Source organism: Oryza sativa, chromosome 2 (genome assembly GCF_034140825.1).
Source record: "Oryza sativa Japonica Group chromosome 2, ASM3414082v1".
NCBI lineage: Eukaryota > Viridiplantae > Streptophyta > Magnoliopsida > Poales > Poaceae > Oryza > Oryza sativa.
This window is the reverse complement of record NC_089036.1, coordinates 27400620-27419316: the sequence shown is the minus strand read 5'-3', so window position 1 is coordinate 27419316 and position 18697 is coordinate 27400620. Positions and strand designations below refer to the sequence as shown.

At 49.0% G+C, this 18697-nt stretch overlaps 4 protein-coding genes across 5 annotated transcripts; 3 read left to right on the top strand and 1 right to left on the bottom strand.

Annotated features, from left to right (window-relative positions):
* Window positions 1-545: 545 nt before the first annotated feature.
* LOC4330235 (probable phospholipid hydroperoxide glutathione peroxidase) lies at window positions 546-3171 on the bottom strand. Its single transcript, XM_015767260.2, has 6 exons — window positions 2847-3171; window positions 2460-2536; window positions 1709-1770; window positions 1452-1570; window positions 874-1041; window positions 546-780 (listed from the first exon to the last, which is right to left on the bottom strand). Exons 1-6 carry the CDS (start codon window positions 3102-3104, stop codon window positions 748-750), a joined length of 717 nt encoding a protein of 238 aa, XP_015622746.1. The 5' UTR covers window positions 3105-3171; the 3' UTR covers window positions 546-747.
* A 2473-nt stretch (window positions 3172-5644) lies between these two features.
* Window positions 5645-8319, top strand: LOC4330234 (FT-interacting protein 1). Its single transcript, NM_001416805.1, has 2 exons — window positions 5645-6626; window positions 6744-8319. Exons 1-2 carry the CDS (start codon window positions 5701-5703, stop codon window positions 8155-8157), a joined length of 2340 nt encoding a protein of 779 aa, NP_001403734.1. The 5' UTR covers window positions 5645-5700; the 3' UTR covers window positions 8158-8319.
* On the top strand, window positions 8197-10478 carry LOC107278606 (pentatricopeptide repeat-containing protein At5g39350). Its single transcript, NM_001416808.1, has one exon. The coding sequence runs from the start codon at window positions 8359-8361 to the stop codon at window positions 10360-10362; it is 2004 nt and encodes a 667-aa protein (NP_001403737.1). The 5' UTR covers window positions 8197-8358; the 3' UTR covers window positions 10363-10478.
* Window positions 9515-12969, top strand: LOC4330233 (actin-depolymerizing factor 1-like). 2 transcript variants are annotated; one of them, XM_066307034.1, is made up of 4 exons: window positions 9515-10365; window positions 10655-10976; window positions 11063-11328; window positions 12453-12969. In XM_066307034.1, coding segments are annotated over exons 1-4 (741 nt in total). In that variant the 5' UTR covers window positions 9515-10363; the 3' UTR covers window positions 12604-12969. The 2 variants fall into 2 exon arrangements, with proteins under 2 accessions (XP_066163131.1, NP_001404042.1); NM_001417113.1 differs by lacking the exon at window positions 9515-10365 and having other exon boundaries at window positions 10696-10976; window positions 12453-12968.
* Window positions 12970-18697: the final 5728 nt, after the last annotated feature.

Sequence of the window (18697 nt, the reverse complement as noted above, 5' to 3'; positions counted from 1 at the left end):
TGTATAAGAAAGTTTTGATGTAATAAAAAATTAGAAGTTTGAAAAAGTTGAGAACTAAACCAGACCTAATTAGATTCATGTCATTGCAAATATCCCGACTTGAGAAAATGCTATTACGAGATATATGAAACCAAGTTGTAAACAAAATGTACTGGTGATACTACAACATAGAGAGTATTCAATTTGACAAAGAAACGACATAACGTGATATTTTATCTTGGTCCGTAAAGTTCAGAGTAGCAGATACTTGCAGGTAATTTGGGATATTTGCTGATAAAAGAAGTAATGATAGTTTGAGTCATGTGTAACATTGGGGTGTTGTGTACTTGTGTTGGAAAAACTTCTCCTCAAATCTTGTCAAATATGCCAAGTTTCAGAGATTGTTGTCAGACCTTGTCAAATATGCCAAGGTTCAGATATTGTTGGCTGCAAACCTGTAACCACAGCACAAAGCTAATAAAACAGTATATGCACAGATAGAACGAGTACACGTTACACGTCAAAACTTGCTCATCGCAGTCGCAGGTCTCAATAACGAACACAGATACAGGAGATAATATTTCAATAAAGGGGCAAAGTGATGCAGTAAGCCAATTTCATTACACGTTAATACTTTATACATTACACAGCAGGGCTACGCAAATGAAAATACAGCAATTCCAAGCACAGTTTTATTACAACATTATTGGAAGTTCCAAGTGCTCAATGCAACGCAGCAGTGCATCTGGTGGCGCCGGCGGTAAGGTTTTAAGAACTTCCAAGCAGCTTCTTGATGTCCTTCTGTAATATGATTAAAGCAATCGCTGTAAGTGAAGGCAAGGAAGCTTGATGAGATGGAACTCAAATTACACCCACTTGGAGCTCGGGATTTACCTCCATGCTGAGTGGAGAAGTAGTTGGCGCATAGCGCTCCACAACACGCCCCTCTTTGTCGACCAAGAACTTGGAGAAGTTCCATTTGATATTGTCACCGAAAAGACCACCTTTGCTGGACTTCAGAAACTTGTAGATGGGTGCAGTGTTGTCACCATTAACATCAACCTATTAAGATAATGGTAGTTAGAACTTCTAGATCTCACCTCTCTAAACAATAAAAATCAATTGATCATCACATTATAAACATCCATGATTCTTTCTTGTGATAAATGAAAGGATAAAACTGGTATCAGGCTTATCGATCGCATACATCATACGAAATGCATAAGAATCGGATAAAAACTTCATGGACTTGATCAATTTCCTTTTAAGTACTAGACAAGTATCTGGAAATACATCACAGGCTACATATGAAAGGGAACACTTTCGGAATGGGATTAATTTCCTTTAAAATATTATGACGGCTCTGGAAGGTGAACATATACTTGAGTTAGTTGTTTCTTTCCGCTTGAAAGATAAATGAAAAAAAAAGTGCAAAAATGCAAGAGGTAGTGGTATAATGTGCCCAAATTTACCTTATCAAAAATTGGATACTCGGCCTTGAAGCGGGTGCAAGCAAATTGGACAATCTCCTCATTAGTGCCAGGTTCCTGTCCACCAAACTGGTTGCATGGGAAAGCAAGGATCTCAAAACCTGTCGTCAAATCAAATTGACAATGACATTAGCAATTGGTTGGTCATAAACTCCAAATGAAAGAACATATGAGCAATTCAGCGCACAAGAGAGATTTCATAATGAGGGAACAAATGATGAGATGCATCTAACACTCACCCTGGTCCTTGTACTTCTCATACAACTGGCTCAGCTCCGTGTAGTTGGAATTGGTCAAGCCACTGCAACAATGACAGAGAGCAACAAGATTTCTTAATTTGAGGATAATGATATCAGTTTGTATGTTATTTTATTATATCTGCATCTCATTGGTCTTTAAAATTAGTAAAAAAAAAATGGCCGTCCTCTAAAGAACATGTATCCCTTAACACAAGGAGGATGAGACGCAAATAGAAAAATAGTTAATGGTATGACAATCTGCACAAACTTTCCAATTGGCAAGAGATCAACATCCTGTTGTCCAGCTAAAACCAACTTACCTGCTGACCAGATTATTATTTTTTCCATATATCGATAATCTACATGCAAAGGCTGATCCTCCGGGACAAACACTACCATGGCTCTTTTTAAAGTTTCATTTAGCAGAACAATACTTCAAATTTCGATTTGTCTCATATGGCCTAGATAGAAACTCGAATGTGTTCCATATGAAACCATATAAATTCGGCATCTTTACTTTGCAACATGAATGGAAGTTTGATCGAAAATATACATTATATTAGGCATCAAATGAGCATATCATTCAACTTAAGCGCTTGATAACGCAGTACTAGGGTTCCAAGGTTTCGTTGTTCATGGAACATTTCAACATGAAAAAGATAAATCACATTATGCATTCTAGAATAATTTCCAAGTTTACAAAATTAAAACGTAGACACTGTGGAGGTGAGGGATTGGTAATAATTGGTACCACTGAGATGCAACATTGACGATAAGGAGGACTTTCCCCTTGAAGGTGCTCAGGTCCACATCTTTGCCACTTGCATCCTGCAAACACCAAAAAGCATAGTCCTTTAAACATTAGGATCACAATTCAAGCAGTATAACAGCTTGTAGAAAACCTCCAAAGATTTGGGTAAAAAAATCTGCAGCTAAAACCAAAAAGATATTGGCTTAAGAAGTCCCAAAAGGGCCGAATCGTAGCAGCATCACGGAGGCATCGATGTGCAAATACTTTCCCCCAGAGGGGTATGGGGTATGGGTATAAAGCTTCAGTCTCTCGCTGCTGAAAGGGGACCAAATCACCAGAGGGGAAAGGGGTGTCCAAGTTTTGAGGAGGGCAGGAGGCAGTGCAGACCTTGACGGTGAAGTCGTGGACGGATGCGGCGGAGGAGGCGGCGGTGGCCATGCTGAACAGCGCGAACCCGGCGGCGACCGGACGGACCAGCGGCGAGACGGCTGCGGAGACGCGCGGCGGGTGAGGCGCACCGACAGGGATAGCGCGGAGGATGCGGGGGCTGTGCCGCGGCGGCGCGGAGGACGAGAACGGGGAGAGGGCGGCGGCGGTTCGGAGGAGCCGGAGGCGAGAGATGAACGGGGCGGTGCGAGACGGCATCGTGGATGGGGGGCCTTCGCGCTTTATAGCGGTAAGTCCGGTGTGTGTAAAATCTTCCTTCCCTCCCAGTCCCGAGTGTTGGTTGAGGTTGCCTGTGAAAGCGATGCGCGGCGGAAGTGTGGACGCGTTGCCCTGCGGCGTTGGGCCCAGTGGTGGTGGGGGCTTCCCCGCGCCACGTCCCGCGTCGCGCGGCCGCCACGTGTGAACGAAATCGGCTGGGTCAACGAGCTGCACTCCGCCGTCCGATCGGCATCCAACTGTACGGAGTACGTAGGAGTACTGAAAATTGAAAAAACACGTTTAGTGCAAACTTTCTTTCTTTTTTTTTTCTGACTGATATCGGTACAAGCAGATACAACGAGGAGAAGGATAAACCCTGGTATCTTAGCCTCGTAGTCGTAGCCCACGCCATTTTTGGGGAGTTTTTCGTGATCTCTCTCTAATAAACGGCTGTGAAATGTGAACGGAACATCACGAGCAGGCGAAAAGAAGTTGTTCTGTATGTTCTAGAAGCGTCTATTCTCATTGTCGTCACGGAACGCGGAACGCCGGCCGCACGTACCGTGGGCTTTCAGGCCGATTCACGTCACTGTTTACGCGCGCAATTCTATTGCTCGCCTAATAAGTGCTGATATTCTCTTTTTTTTTCATTATCTAAAAAAGTGCTGACATTCTTCTTTTCCTTGTATCGGCAGGATTTTTTCCTTTTTCCCTTTCGAGCCATCGGGTGCATATAGGGGCTGTTTGGATGCCCACCTCAAATTACCACAGTTTTTTACCAAAGGTATGGCAAGATGCAAATTGTGTGGCTTAAAATTTGATAGCCACACTTAGCAAACTTTGGCTAAGAAAAGGGTCTATGACTAGTGGGATCAAAAGAGTAGAAAGTGTGGCATGCCAAAGTTATAGAAACAAACCAAACACTAACTACATTTGGTCAAACTAACCTACCTCAAGAGTGGCAAAATGTGGCACCAACCAAACAGGCCCATATTCTGCTTAATGTGGTGTTTGGGAAGGACTTAGTTTAGTCCCTCCTTCCCAAACACCACGTAAGTACACTACTCACTATTTGTGAAAAAACAGAACACTACTCACTAACATATTCTGCTCTGATGATGCAGATGCAACTATGATTTTTCTTTTTTGATGTTGCCACATGCCAAATTCATCAACGATTATTATCATGCAAATGTGAGCTGGATGGTTCATTGGCAAGATTTTACAGGGCTGAGGAATTTTCAAGGAAGCACTTGTGAGCAGGACCGGCTCTAAATTTCAGAGGGCCATAAACGAGCTTCGTAACCTATGCCCTCAAAATAAAATATATTTTTACTTGCAATATATATTTCTAAAAATCATATATCTTCGAAAATGATGCGAATAAAACTATAAATACATAAAATTATGGTATAAATTAATCAAGACTAAATAGATGCAAACAAGAAGATAAAAAGATCACAAGATCTCACTCTAAGCCCTAGCCACGATGATATAAGGGTGTGGCAGCGGAGCCCTGCAAGGAGGGCATGCATGCGGGTAGGAGCCACGCGATGTGCCAGATAGAGGTGGCGGCGCCACAGCCACGCGGGGGAAGGCGAGACGGGAGGAGGAGGATGAGGAGAGTCATGGGAGCGGGGTGGCCGCCCGGTTTGACACCAGCGTTGAGGAGGGAGCGGAGAGCGTTGGTCACGGTCGACGGGGAGACGACCGTAATGGAGGCAGAGATGCTGCGTAATGGGTTTCGTCACAAAGGCGTGGGCGCAGAGATGGATATGGACATGACAATGGCGGCGGCGGCGTTGCGGACTTGTGGTTTTCTGACAGGATTGTGCGTGCGCTGTCGACGAGTCGATGGTGAGGAAAGGGACAAAGAGATGAAGAACAGATAGAAGAGGAGAATAAATAGGGGTTGATGACGTGGGTCCGGTCGCGGTTTTTTATTTTTAACCAAACACTGATGTATGGGTGTTACATTATTTTTAGCTTTAAGTGCCACGTTAACGTCATGTCATCGAGAAACGATGTCCAAACCACCTTAGAACCTTATTTGCACTAATTTTAGGAGTTAAGAGACGCGTCATATATATCTATCTGGAATTGCGGTTCAGAGACGAACTTTAGACTCGACGACAACTCGAGGGACCTAAAGTGAGCTTATTCCGTTAGCATTTGTCCTGCCATGGCCTATTCTGCCAGAACACAAGGCCCAGAACCTAGAGGTTCATGCAAATCAGCTCAAATCAGTTGATTTCTTCCCTAAACGGTATAAACGCCTGTGAAGCCGTGACACGGTTCTCTAATCTGCTGAAGTCATGTAAATCAACATGTCATGTCTGTTTGCTCTGGGACTTACTCTAACTAACCCTGGTGGATCACCAATCGTCCGTCAGCAAGCACACACCCCGACTGTGTCGATCACCAAATCCCAAAAATCCACGCATTCGCTCGCCACGCACGACGTCACGCGCGCGGCCGGTTGGTGGCCAGCCAGACTGCTGAACACACATATATAAATGCAACTTGCTCACTGACCAGCTAGTGTGACCAGACCAGCCCAGCATATCTCGTTCGACCGGCGGCAGTGTTCGCCGACATGGGCGACGTACTGCCGAGGTCTTATGCCCGCCCCGCCGGCATGCTGCCGCCGAACAATGAGTTCGGGATCAGGGAGATCACGCCTGGCCTCGCCTGCTCCGGGCCTGGCGGGGCGTACGAGCTCGTCGAGAGGATGGAGTACCTGTACGTGCGCGTCGTCAAGGCGCGGGGGCTCAAGTGGAGCGGCGAATTCGACCCGTTCGCGGAGCTGAGGCTTGGGGGCTACTCCTGCATCACGCGCCACGTCGAGAAGACGGCGAGCCCCGAGTGGGACGACGTGTTCGCGTTCTCGCGGGAGAGGATACACGCGCCGTTCCTGGACGTGCTCGTCCGGGGCCGGGGCTTCGCCAAGGACGACTACGTCGGCAGCACGCGCCTTGACCTGGGCATCCTCCCCGACGCGCCGGCGAGCGTCCAGCCCGACAGCTCGCCCGCGCCGCAGTGGTACCCCGTCTTCGACAAGAAAGGGGAGTTCCGCGGCGAGGTGATGATGGCCGTGTGGTTCGGCACGCAGAAGGACAGCTACTTCGACTCGGCCGTCCACGCGGACGCCGCGTTCCCCGTGGACGACAAGCTCGCGGCGCACATCAAGCACATACGGTACGACGTGCCGCGCCTGTGCTACGTGCGCGTTAAGTTCACCGAGGTCCGCGACATCGTCTTCGCGGACAAGGCCCGGGTCGGTGAGGTGTTCGTCAGGTCGCGCATACTGGGACAGGTGCACAGGACGAGAACGTCCATGGACCACCGCTGGAAAGACGAGGAAAATGGTCACCTGTTTGTGGCCGCCGCGCCGTTCAAGGACTACCTCAACATGTCCGTCGTGGGCGTCAAGAACGGCAAGGAGGAGGTCATCGGCCATGTCAACGTTCTGCTTGACAGCTTCGAACGCCGGTGTGACGCCCGCCCGATTAGCCCAAGATGGTACGCCCAATTGTCCATCCATCTCATGTACTAGCAAAGAACGACAAAGTACCTGGTATTAGGCAAGCAAGATTGAATTTGTCCCTAGCTAACTGCTACGCAAATGCTGTTTGACAGGTTTAGTTTGATGCAGCCAGAGGGAGCCGCCAAGATTGACAAGTACTCTGCCAAGATAAGCGTCGTTCTTTGCCTCGAATGCGGGTACAAGGTGCTGTCAGAGCCGGTCCACTACCTGAGCGACGTCCGGCCGGCGGCGCGTGAGCAGGAGCGGGAGCGGAAGTGCATCGGCCTCGTCGAGCTCGGCATCCGCGAGGCCATCCTCACCGCGACGCGCACGCGCGATGGCCGAGGCTCCTGCGACGCGTACTGCGTCGCCAAGTACGGGGTGAAGTGGTACCGCACGCGCACCGTCACCGACAGCATCTCGCCGCGTTTCCACCAGCAGTACCACTGGGAAGTGCACGACCACTGCACCGTGCTCACCGTCGCCGTCTTCCACAATTCTCAGATAGGCGACAAGGGCGGCCTCGTGGCCGGCGACCCCGTCAAGGACGTCCTCCTCGGCAAGGTGCGGATCCGGCTCTCGACGCTCGAGACCGGCCGCACATACGCCTACGCCTACCCGCTTATGTCCCTCCACGGCGGCGGCGTCAAGAAGATGGGCGAGCTTCGTCTCGCCGTCCGTTTCTCCAGCACGTCGACGCTGGGCCTGTTCCAGACGTACGCGCAGCCGCATCTGCCGCCGATGCACTACCACCGGCCGCTGACCGTCGTGCAGCAGGAGATGCTGCGGCGGGAGGCGGTCACGATCATCGCGCACCGGATGGGGCGGATGGACCCGCCGCTGCGCCGGGAGTGCGTCGAGCACCTCTGCGAGTCGCACGCGCTGCGGTGGAGCATGCGGCGCAGCAAGGCCCACTTCTTCCGCCTCGCGGAGGCGCTGGAGCCCCTGTCCGCGGCGAGCGCGTGGTTCTACCACGTCTGCCGCTGGACGAACCCGGTCACCACCGTCGCGGTCCACGTCATCTTCACCATGCTCGTGTGCTACCCGAGACTCGTACTGCCCACCTTCTTCCTGTACAAGTTCATGCTCGGCATGCGGAACTACCTGCGCCGGCCCAAGCACCCGTGGCACGTCGACATGAGGGTGTCCCACGCCGACACGGCGCACCCTGACGAGCTCGACGAGGAGTTCGACGAGTTCCCGACGGCGCGGCCGCCCGAGGTGGTGCGGATGAGGTACGACAAGCTGAGGAGCCTCAACGCGCGGATACAGGAGATCGTCGGCGACATCGCGACGCACGCCGAGCGCGCGCGGTGCGTGATGACGTGGCGGGACCCGCGGGCCACGGGCCTGTACCTGCTGGGCTGCCTGTGCCTTGCCGTGATCACGTTCTCGGTGCCGTTCCAGGCGGTGGCGCTGTTGACTGGTTTCTACCTGATGCGGCACCCGATTCTGCGGCAGAGGCTGCCTGACGTTGTGGCGAACTTCTTCCGACGACTGCCCTGCAAGGTGGACTGCCTACTTTAGTATCCATGTCTAAAATAAGCTTTATAAAAGGACCAATATGTAAAAAATTCAGTCAAACTTCAAATTAGTTTTTAGAAGTTTGCAACTGATTTTTTTTCTCCCAAAAGTTCAAAATCGAACTATCCCCGAGAGAGACCGAGGCTGAAAGAAGCCAATCTGCCCAAAAGCCGAAACATCCCCTTGTCTCAACTCCGTTCCTGGATGAAACCCAGCCCGCTTGTCCGGCAATGCCTCGCCGTCACCATCTTCCACTCGAAGAACACGGCTCCGCTTGCTCCCGCCGCCGCCGCTCAACTCCACGCGCTCCTCCTCACGTCCGGCCACCTCCTCCGCTATCACGGCCTCCATCCGCTCTTCATGGTGTATTGCGCATGTGGCCGTCCCTCCAGCGCCCACAACCTGCTCGCGCAAATGCCCCAACCACCACCGGTTTCTTTCTCCAACTCACTGCTCCGTTCGTACACCGGCCTCGGCTGCCACCGGGAGGCCCTCGCGGTTTACTCGGCGATGCGCGCCTTCGACCACCTCACCTTCCCCTTCGCCGCGAAGGCCTGCGCCGGCCTTCGTCTCGGCCGCCATGGGCGTGCCGTGCACTGCCGCGCGCTCGCCGCTGGTTTCGGCGGCGACACGTACGTGCAGAACGCCCTCATTTCCATGTACATGAGCTGCGGCGACGTGGGCGCAGCGGAGGCGGTGTTCGGGGCGATGCGGAACCGGACAGTCGTGTCCTGGAATGCGGTCATCGCCGGGTGCGTCAAGAACGGCTACGCGGAGAGGGCGCTGGAAGTGTTCGGCGAGATGGCCGCTGATGGTGTCGGGATCGACCGTGCCACGGTTGTGTCAGTGCTGCCAGCTTGTGCGCAAGCCAAGGACTTGAACACTGGGAGAGCCGTGCACCGGCTTGTTGAGGACAAAGGCTTGGGGGATTATGTTGCAGTGAAGAACGCATTGATCGACATGTACGGGAAGTGTAGGAGCTTGGAGGATGCACGAAGGGTGTTTGATCACTGCAAACATGATAAAGATGTTGTTTCTTGGACAGCGATGATTGGCGCTTATGTGCTGAACGACCGTGCTTTTGAGGCCATTTCTCTTGGTTGTCAGATGCTGATGTCTGGGGCAGCATGGCCCAATGGAGTGACAATGGTGTATCTGCTCTCAGCATGCGCCAGCATGCCGTCAGGGAAGCATGCCAAGTGCACACATGCACTCTGCATTAGACTTGGCCTTAAATCAGACATTGCTGTTGAAACTGCGCTTATCGACGCTTATGCGAGGTGCGGTAAGATGAAGCTGATGAGATTAACACTTGAGAGGGGCTCATGGCGTGCAGAAACATGGAATGCAGCCTTGTCTGGTTATACCGTCAGTGGACGGGAGAAGAAAGCTATAGAATTGTTCAAGCGGATGATTGCTGAATCGGTGCGCCCAGACTCTGCAACAATGGCAAGCATCCTGCCGGCCTATGCAGAATCTGCAGACCTGAAAGAAGGGAAGAACATTCACTGTTTCTTACTGACTCTCGGATTCCTCAGAAGCACAGAGATCGCCACTGGTTTGATTGATGTCTATTCTAAGGCTGGTGACTTGGATGCTGCGTGGGCTCTCTTCCAGTGGCTACCTGAGAAGGACGTTGTTGCCTGGACAACGATCATCGCCGGGTACGGTATACATGGTCACGCCCGAACTGCCATCCTGCTCTACGACAGGATGGTGGAGTCAGGAGGGAAGCCGAATACTGTGACCATCGCCACTTTGCTGTATGCATGCAGCCACGCCGGCATGATAGACGAAGGCATTAAGGTGTTCAAGGACATGCGCAACGTCCATGGTTTGATGCCAAATGGCGAGCACTACTCGTGCCTGGTTGACATGCTTGGCCGTGCTGGGAGGATTGAGGAGGCTCATCGTCTCATCCAAGATATGCCATTCGAGCCGAGCACCTCGGTATGGGGTGCTCTGCTTGGTGCCTGTGTTCTACACAAGAATGTCGAGTTTGGGGAGGTTGCGGCAAAGCGATTATTTCAGCTTGATCCGGAGAACACTGGGAGTTACGTGCTGCTTGGTAACATATATGCTGCAGCTGACAGATGGAGGGATGTTCAGGATGTCCGGAGAATGATGGTGGAAAGGGGCCTCCTAAAAGAACCAGGATCTAGTTTGGTTGAGGCAAGATCTGTACAATGCCGAACAGCAATGCCATAGAATGTAAGTTTTGTACTTATATGAGATAGATCAAAGCACTTCATCTTTTATGCAGATTCTATCAGTTGGAAAATTGACTAAAATTTTAAGAAAAAAAACTAATTGTTGCCCTGGAATTAATAAATAGTCTTCCCTTACAATAGAGAAGATTACATGTGGATCTTACTGGTGGAATCAAACCAAAGAAACTAGAGACGTGGAGTACCTGAGTACCTGCACCATTAAAAAAACGGGAAACGTATCAAACTCACGCCATGTTGTTTTGATGCCACAAATGATTTTTCTATGCAAGGGGAGCTGCTATAGCGATGGGTGGTGGCGCGCATGTTGGTTGCACACAACGCTTCTGGTTCTCACACACCAAGGAGGGGACGTGCTTGGTCAAATGCTCCTCTCCGAACGTGGTGGCATCATGCAAGCCTCCATCTCCACCGCCAGCCCTTCCCTCCCTATATTTTGCCTCCTCCTTCCTCTCTTTCAGGCCTTCAAATCTTGCTCCTGCTCGCGTTTTGGCACATTCCCTCCTCTCTCCTCCTTGCAGGGCCTGTCTGTTTCTCACCATAGTAAGGAAGGAAAGAAGGAAGGAAGAGGAAAAAAAAGGATCATCAACCATGGTGAGTGCAGTTCAATCTCTTTCGTTCAGAATGTTGATCAAGATCTGTCCATTAACGAAATGGTGTATGTTGTGGGGATATGTAAGTCGAATTCGGCGTCGGGAATGGCCGTGTGTGACGAATGCAAACTCAAGTTCCTGGAACTTAAGGCGAAAAGGAGCTTCCGCTTCATCGTGTTCAAGATCAATGAGAAGGTCCAGCAGGTGGTGGTGGACAGGTTGGGGCAGCCGGGTGAGAGCTATGACGACTTCACTGCCTGCTTACCAGCAGATGAGTGCCGCTACGCGGTATTTGATTTTGACTTTGTCACTGATGAAAACTGCCAGAAGAGCAAGATATTCTTCATCTCCTGGTAACAATTCCCCTGTCAACATAGTGTCATATTCTTGTTGATTTCATCAACATGTAAATTTCTATTTACATAGCATATTTTTTATGTTTGGTTTTGTTTCGATCTTACGTGTGGCAGTTACTGACCTAAAAGTCTCAATTTGGATTGAGTTGTTTGTGAGCAATTGCCTGCTTACGTTAGATTATTGCAGTTTGGTGTTCCCTTCGATCTTCAGACTTACCAGGTGTAACGAAACACTTTTTTATAGGATGGGTTAACTGCACTTTTGTCACTTGTTCAAAAGCACATTAGCACTTCAAATTCATTATCAAAGGGAAACGCAGAAATATATTTCATAGTTTCTATTTTACAAAAGTGTAAAATTAGCTTAGATTAGGTTGAAACAGGAACAAGAAAGAGGCATAATTATTAGCCTATCAATTTTTAGCTAAAAATAGCATCATAGATCTAAAATTAGACACTTTGATATCAGGCATCTCTTTGCTTATCAAAATTGTTATCAGCACTAATGTCTTCGCTACCTGTACTTAAAATGTTCTTTTTTATGAGAATGCCTCACTGCCACTAGTGATTATTAGACATATTATCTACTTTTACGGTAAGGAACAATTTTGATAGGGAAATGAGGTCAGTGAGACAATGAACAGTGCCAATAATCTAAAGGAACAATGCTGCTTTTGGTCATTTCTGCTAAAGCTCTTTTGTGCCCATTGTTTCACTGTTCACCCAAGCCATGGATCTTAAGAAACTGATATTAGCATGTAAAGAAAATTGAATTCCTTGCCAAAAAAATGTAAAGCAACCTTATATTACAATTACAGATAACAGCCTGACAGACACTGAATTGATCTTTTTCCCATATGTTGGATTTGTGGATCGATAACTTCAGGAATTAATCAACATATCTCAGGATTATGTCTCTAAACACTGCAAGCTGTTTGGCACTACCAGTTTCTTCTTTATTTGAATAATGAATAAATCATGACAGTTAGATTATTAACTGTAAGCATCATAAAACATGTTTATATCCATCAGCTTGTCAAACGCCCAATGTAACAGAACTATATAATGCTATTTCAATTGTAACACTGAGGCAATGTGTTTGTGCATCTTACTCTCTGCAGGGCTCCTGATACATCAAGGGTGAGGAGCAAGATGCTGTATGCTAGCTCCAAGGATCGGTTCAAGAGGGAGCTGGACGGCATCCAGGTGGAGCTGCAGGCCACTGACCCGAGTGAGATGAGCATGGACATCGTCAAGTCGCGAGCCCTCTGAGAAACACAGGCCGGTTACTGCAATCCCCAGGAGCGAAAAGGCGTTAATTTGCTACAGCTCCTCTGCCTACAATTCCTTCCCGTTGGCGATGGTCAACCATTTTCTTGTCATTCTTTTCCTGGAAGCAAATGTGTTGCATTCTGTATGAGACTGTATTGCCGTTTTTCTCTTTCCCCCGTCGTTGGTGCCATAGTCGTGTTACTGCTGTAAACTAGAACATGCTTTCGTTTTGAGACTTGGATACTTTTCTCATGAGTCCTTCCACCATGCTGGTATGCTAAATCAGTAAAGGCCGTGGCGTCATATGGTGCCAGTTGTGAAGCCTGTTGTACGGTGTACCGTAGTAAATCACTGAGTTTTCACCCCTTTGATTTTTCTCATCTGTTTGGATGTCGCCCCTGTGCATGTCTTTTCCTAATACTACATGCAACATGTCACTAGATGAGAGTGCTGTGTTTATATTGTCGAAACATTTAACCAGAAAGAATTGAGAATTGTATGTTCTCTCATGTTTTCTGTGCTTGTTTGGCACAGCTCCAGCTCCACCTCTACTGGAGTTGGAACCTAGCCAAACAGTTTCAGCTCCACCTAAAATGATAGCGGAGCTAGGTGGAGCGCTATCACAAAATGAACTAGAGAGGTGGAGCTGAGGGCTTGTTTGGTACAGCTCCAACTCCTAAATTTAGCTCTAGGAGTTGGGTCTGGAATGGAGTTGTGGAGCTACCTAAACCCAGCTCTATTCCCATTTTTTGTGGAGCTGAAACTGTTTAGCTGAGCTCTAGCTCCAGGAGGGGTGCAGTTGGAGTAGGAGGGGTGCAGCTAGAGCTGGAGTTGTGCCAAATAGGCCCAGTTTAGGCAGCTCCACAACTCCACAACTAACTCAACTCCTGAAACTAAATTTAGCAGTTTGAGCTCTACCAAACAGTTTCCTCGGCCAAAAAAAAAATCACTCGTTAACTAAACATATGCACAGTTCACCCGAAGTTGAAATAGTTTAAGTTAAGCCATCTAACTAGAATGTGGAGTGCTTTTTTTCTCGTGTGAGAAGAAAACCAGTTATACCAGAATTTTGTAGATATCTCATAGGAGATTACCAAATTGCCGTATAAAAAACCTAGAAGTGTTCATGGGTGCTATAATATCGATGAATATGAGTTTCGAAAAAAATGTGAATATGCAAAAAAGAAATGACTATGAACTACTCTCGTTTTCCTGGACCCAAATTGACAAATTCCTCCTATTGATCTTCGATTGCGTGGTACCTCTTGCCTGTCTTTATATAGAGGGTGGAAGGTGCTCGTTTCCTACTTTTAGCTATTATATTCATATTCATATTCATATATTATCACGGTGTGAATAAGCCTTCAAAGTTCAAACTTGTTCTCAAAGGGGTATAAATTATTATGCATTTCAAAGAAAATGAAAAAAAAGTTATTGGTTGTGCGGCATGTTCAAATTAAAATGGTCTAGATTAATACTGAAGAGACCATGTCAAAATACATACACTAGCATGTTCGGCCGTTGGTTACAACGATGCCCTGGCCCGTAGGCCGTGATTAGTTCGTTCGCTATAACTGGTGGTCATGTAGCACTGCATGCATGTATCAGGCAACCGAACAAACCCACAAATTAGAAAACAGCTGAAATTCAGACAATGAATTATTGAAATACAAGATAAAAAGTCCATGACAAATTAAACAAAGGAAGCTACCTAAATTTGGTCAGAAGTACGTAAAATATTTTTTTTGCGGGGAAAAGGGGATTCATTAATCTATAGAAGAGTGATTACAATCTTCCAGAATGAGTGCAGAGACACAGTTGCTCTCGTGGCCAAACCAGAAGTCTGACCTATTTGCTACTCGAGCACTATTTGCCAGAACATGGCTAATTTTATTATGATCTCGATGCACTTTCTGAACTTTCACTTCCCTTTCTCCTTTCTGGAGCAAACGCAGCTCACGTATCAAGTAAGCAAACCTTGATTTATCCTCAGTTTTTCCATTAATCGCGGAGACAGCCAGGATACTGTCAGTCTCAAGGATGATTGGCAGAATCGACCAATGTAGAGCCAAATCCAGACCAAATTTACAGGCCAGTAGTTCTGATTCCAAAGCATCAACACAATTTGCTATAGCCTGGCGGCCTGTAAAGATGGCTTCTCCTTCTGAATTCCTGAGGATCATCCCTATGCCTGCTTGGCCGCTGCTGTTATTGAAGGAACCATCAACATTCAGCTTAGACCAGCCTGGTGGAGGCCTCACCCAAGCCTCGTCTGTCCCCTGCGATCTCTCTGAACCACCTTGTCTTGATGAATTCCGCAGCTGGTAGCAGATGACTCCCTTACCTTTGTGTATATCCTTTGTTGGGTGTTGACGTATTCCCAGTAGAGAGTCCACATAGCTTACAAGGAATCGCTTGGAGACCTCAATCGGGGCAGGCCGTTTATCATGAACCACCTCATTACGTACATGCCAAATACGCCACAACAACATTAGAATGAACATTCGTTCCATTTCAGATAATTTAACAAGTGTAAGCAGCAGCCATTTCGTACCTTGATATGTCCAGGTTGTCTGGTCAGGTATCTGCCACACCTCGCGCAAGGCTGCCCATAGAGCCCTTGCATAAGTGCATCGGCAAAGGGCATGGAATGCAGTTTCAGATTCTGTTCCGCAGAGGGTGCAAGTATCCAGTGCTTCTAGGCGCCTCCCTTTCTTATTTACTCTGGTTGCCAAACAGTCAGAAGCAACTCGCCAAGCAAAAATACGTACCTTCGGAGGAACCGGACAAGACCATATTGTATTCCATAAGCTTTTACTCCCCTCAATTGAACTGCCAGAAGCATTGCTATTTTCGGAATTCAGCTTATTTTCAATGGCTAAACGGTAGGCAGTTTTAACTGTAAAAATACCAGATTTCTCCAGGTGCCATGCCAAGAAATCATCTTCCCCTTGGCGTGATGTGCGAATGGACAGAATAGCATCCGCATCCATTGGAAGAAAGATTTGTCTAACTAATTGCTCATTCCAGTTTGTGTTTGCATCCAACAGATCTGCCACCCATTTTATTCTGCATCTTCCTTGGCTGGTTATCACTTTACGAGTTGACGATTGTGGATATTATGGGTACCCCATACCCATACGGCATGGTTATCCGACTAGTCATAGGGGATAACTTATATCTATGGAATATGTAATAGATCATAACTCGGGTATTACGTTTCCTTATATATTACGGAACAGCCTAAAGTCCTGGTTTGATAATATTGTAAAGTAGATTTAGGAAACCGATACCGTATTGGTTAAGGTTTCTATCTTGTAATCCTGCCCCCCACCCTATATAAGGTGGGCAGGAGGCCCTCTAGGGGGCATGACACAACCTGATCGTCAGATCAATACTACACCCGGTGGATTCAAATCCCCAAACAGGAGTAGGGTATTACCTCTCATTGAGAGGGCCTGAACCTGTCTAAATCCTTTGTCTCCGCATCCATCCACTTTTAGGTCTCGTACGCTACCCCCTTTTATTATTGCCGAATTCATGTTTCGACAGTTGGCGCGCCAGGTAGGGGTAAACGCCGAGTTTCCTGACGACGAGTGCGATGGAATCAACTTTATGAGTCGCCGGCTTCGTCTTCGCTTTGGGAGCTCCTTGATTCCTTGCCGCCGACGACTTCAACAAGACGAATCGTCGCTGCTATTCTCTGCCTGATCTTGTTCGCATCAGCACGACGGCAACGACGGGGCAACGACAGTTCGACGGATTTGATGGTCGTCCTCGTCCACCACCAAGCCTACTGGTCCAATCTACCCAACGAGGATGCCATGGTGTTGCAAGATGGATCTACAAACACGAAGCATGCCAAAACCGATCTAATCGGATGCATAGGAGATGGCTGCAGCCACGCCGATGCCTTCCTGCCGTCCTGCGTCGTGCTGATGGACACCAACGCCGCCCGCGACTGCGACCTCCGCCTCCTCCGCTCCGTCTCAGAGTCAGTCGAAGAGATCAATCTCGGCGAGTTTTTTCCTTTTAATCTCTGACTTCGCCGGGTTTTTTCCTTTTCAACTTATTGTTGTTTATTAGATTGATCTCTAAATGTCAGATTAATCTCTCTTGGTATTTTCTGCTGTTTGCATGTAACGCCGCGGCACTACTCTTGCCGACTGGTGTTTCCGTTTGCATGGCTGGCCTATTAAGCCGCCGCTGTTGGGCGTCTACGACTTCACCACCGGCCTGCCTCCGTCGCCGCCGACTGGTGTCCCCGCCTATACGGTCGGTTGGTCACACCACCGTTGATGGGCATCGTCATCTTCACCGCCGGCCTGCCTCCGTCGCCGCCGAGTGGTGCCTCCGCCTACACGGCTGGCCTATTATGCCGCCGCTGTTGGGCGTCTACGACTTCACCGCCGGCCTGCCTCCGTCGCCGCCGAGTGGTGCCTCCGCCTACACGGCTGGCCTATTATGCCGCCGCTGTTGGGCGTCTACGACTTCACCGCCGGCCTGCCTCCGTCGCCGCCGAGTGGTGCCTCCGCCTACACGGCTGGCCTATTATGCCGCCGCTGTTGGGCGTCTACGACTTCACCGCCGGCCTGCCTCCGTCGCCGCCGAGTGGTGCCTCCGCCTACACGGCTGGCCTATTATGCCGCCGCTGTTGGGCGTCTACGTCTTCACCGCCGGCCTGCCTCCGTCGTCGCCGAGCGGTGCCTCCGCCTACACGGCTGGCCTATTATGCCGCCGCTGTTGGGCGTCTACGACTTCACCGCCGGCCTGCCTCCGTCGCCGCCGAGTGGTGCCTCCGCCTACACGGCTGGCCTATTATGCCGCCGCTGTTGGGCGTCTACGACTTCACCGCCGGCCTGCCTCCGTCGTCGCCGAGCGGTGCCTCCGCCTACACGGCTGGCCTATTATGCCGCCGCTGTTGGGCGTCTACGACTTCACCGCCGGCTTGCCTCCGTCGCCGCCGAGTGGTGCCTCCGCCTACACGGCTGGCCTATTATGCCGCCGCTGTTGGGCGTCTACGACTTCACCGCCGGCCTGCCTCCGTCGCCGCCGAGTGGTGCCTCCGCCTGCACGGCTGGTCTATTATGCCGCCGCTGTTGGGCGTCTACGACTTCACCGCCGGCCTGCCTCCGTCGCCGCCGACTGGTGTCTTCATTGTTATTGATGGACGACTTTGTTCCCACATTGGCCACTTCTGCCATCACCAAGGGGAATATTACAAAGCTAAGTCATCATTTATTTTATTCTTTATATGATATTTTTCCTTTTCCTCTGCCTCACTACACCAATTGGTCTTCCATTGAGTAGTGAGTCGGGGGCTACAGATGTTATATCATATTTTTTATAATATTTATCTTGATTGCTTGCGACATAATCTGAGTACAAAAGTACCTATCGAGTTATGGAGTTCTATCTTCCTATGCTTTCCGTTTGGTTTGCCAATGGATGGTTGCCTTTGGGCCGATTCCTAGCACCCGGGGGCTCGTTGGATGGACCGAGTAACGCAAGGTGCTAAGTATTACTCGGAAGAAATCAAAAGCATAGAGATAATATAATTTATTTTCTGCTCTTAATAATTGCAAAAGTACCTGAGTAGTAAATTCTGATCCGTGAAACTTTGTTCCATTAATGACGAACTCATGTCAATCATATGCATGTTTGGGAAATGCCTAGACCGACTCCCGATGCTTGGGGGCTATGACTAGTCGGACAGAGTGTTTAAACGTACAGAGTCATCTGCTCGGGGAAATCAAAATTGACAAGAGGAGAAATACATATTTATAAATATTTTAAAATACTTGATTTTTTCTCGAGTATTATATTTATATCAGATACTACTCATCCTATATGTTTGTTCTGCAGGATCTAGATCCAGATATGCATAAAAGGGATTCATGGCTTTAAGCTTATCTCTTACGCTCCAGGAATGGATCAGTCAGAACATCACCACCGGCTCGCCTCGACCGCCGCCGACTGGTGTTTCCGCCTGCACGGCTGGCCTATTATGCCGCCGTTGTTGGGCGTCTACGTCTTCACCGACCGGCTTGCCTTCGCCGCCGCCGACTGGTGTTTCCGCCTGCACGGCTGGCCT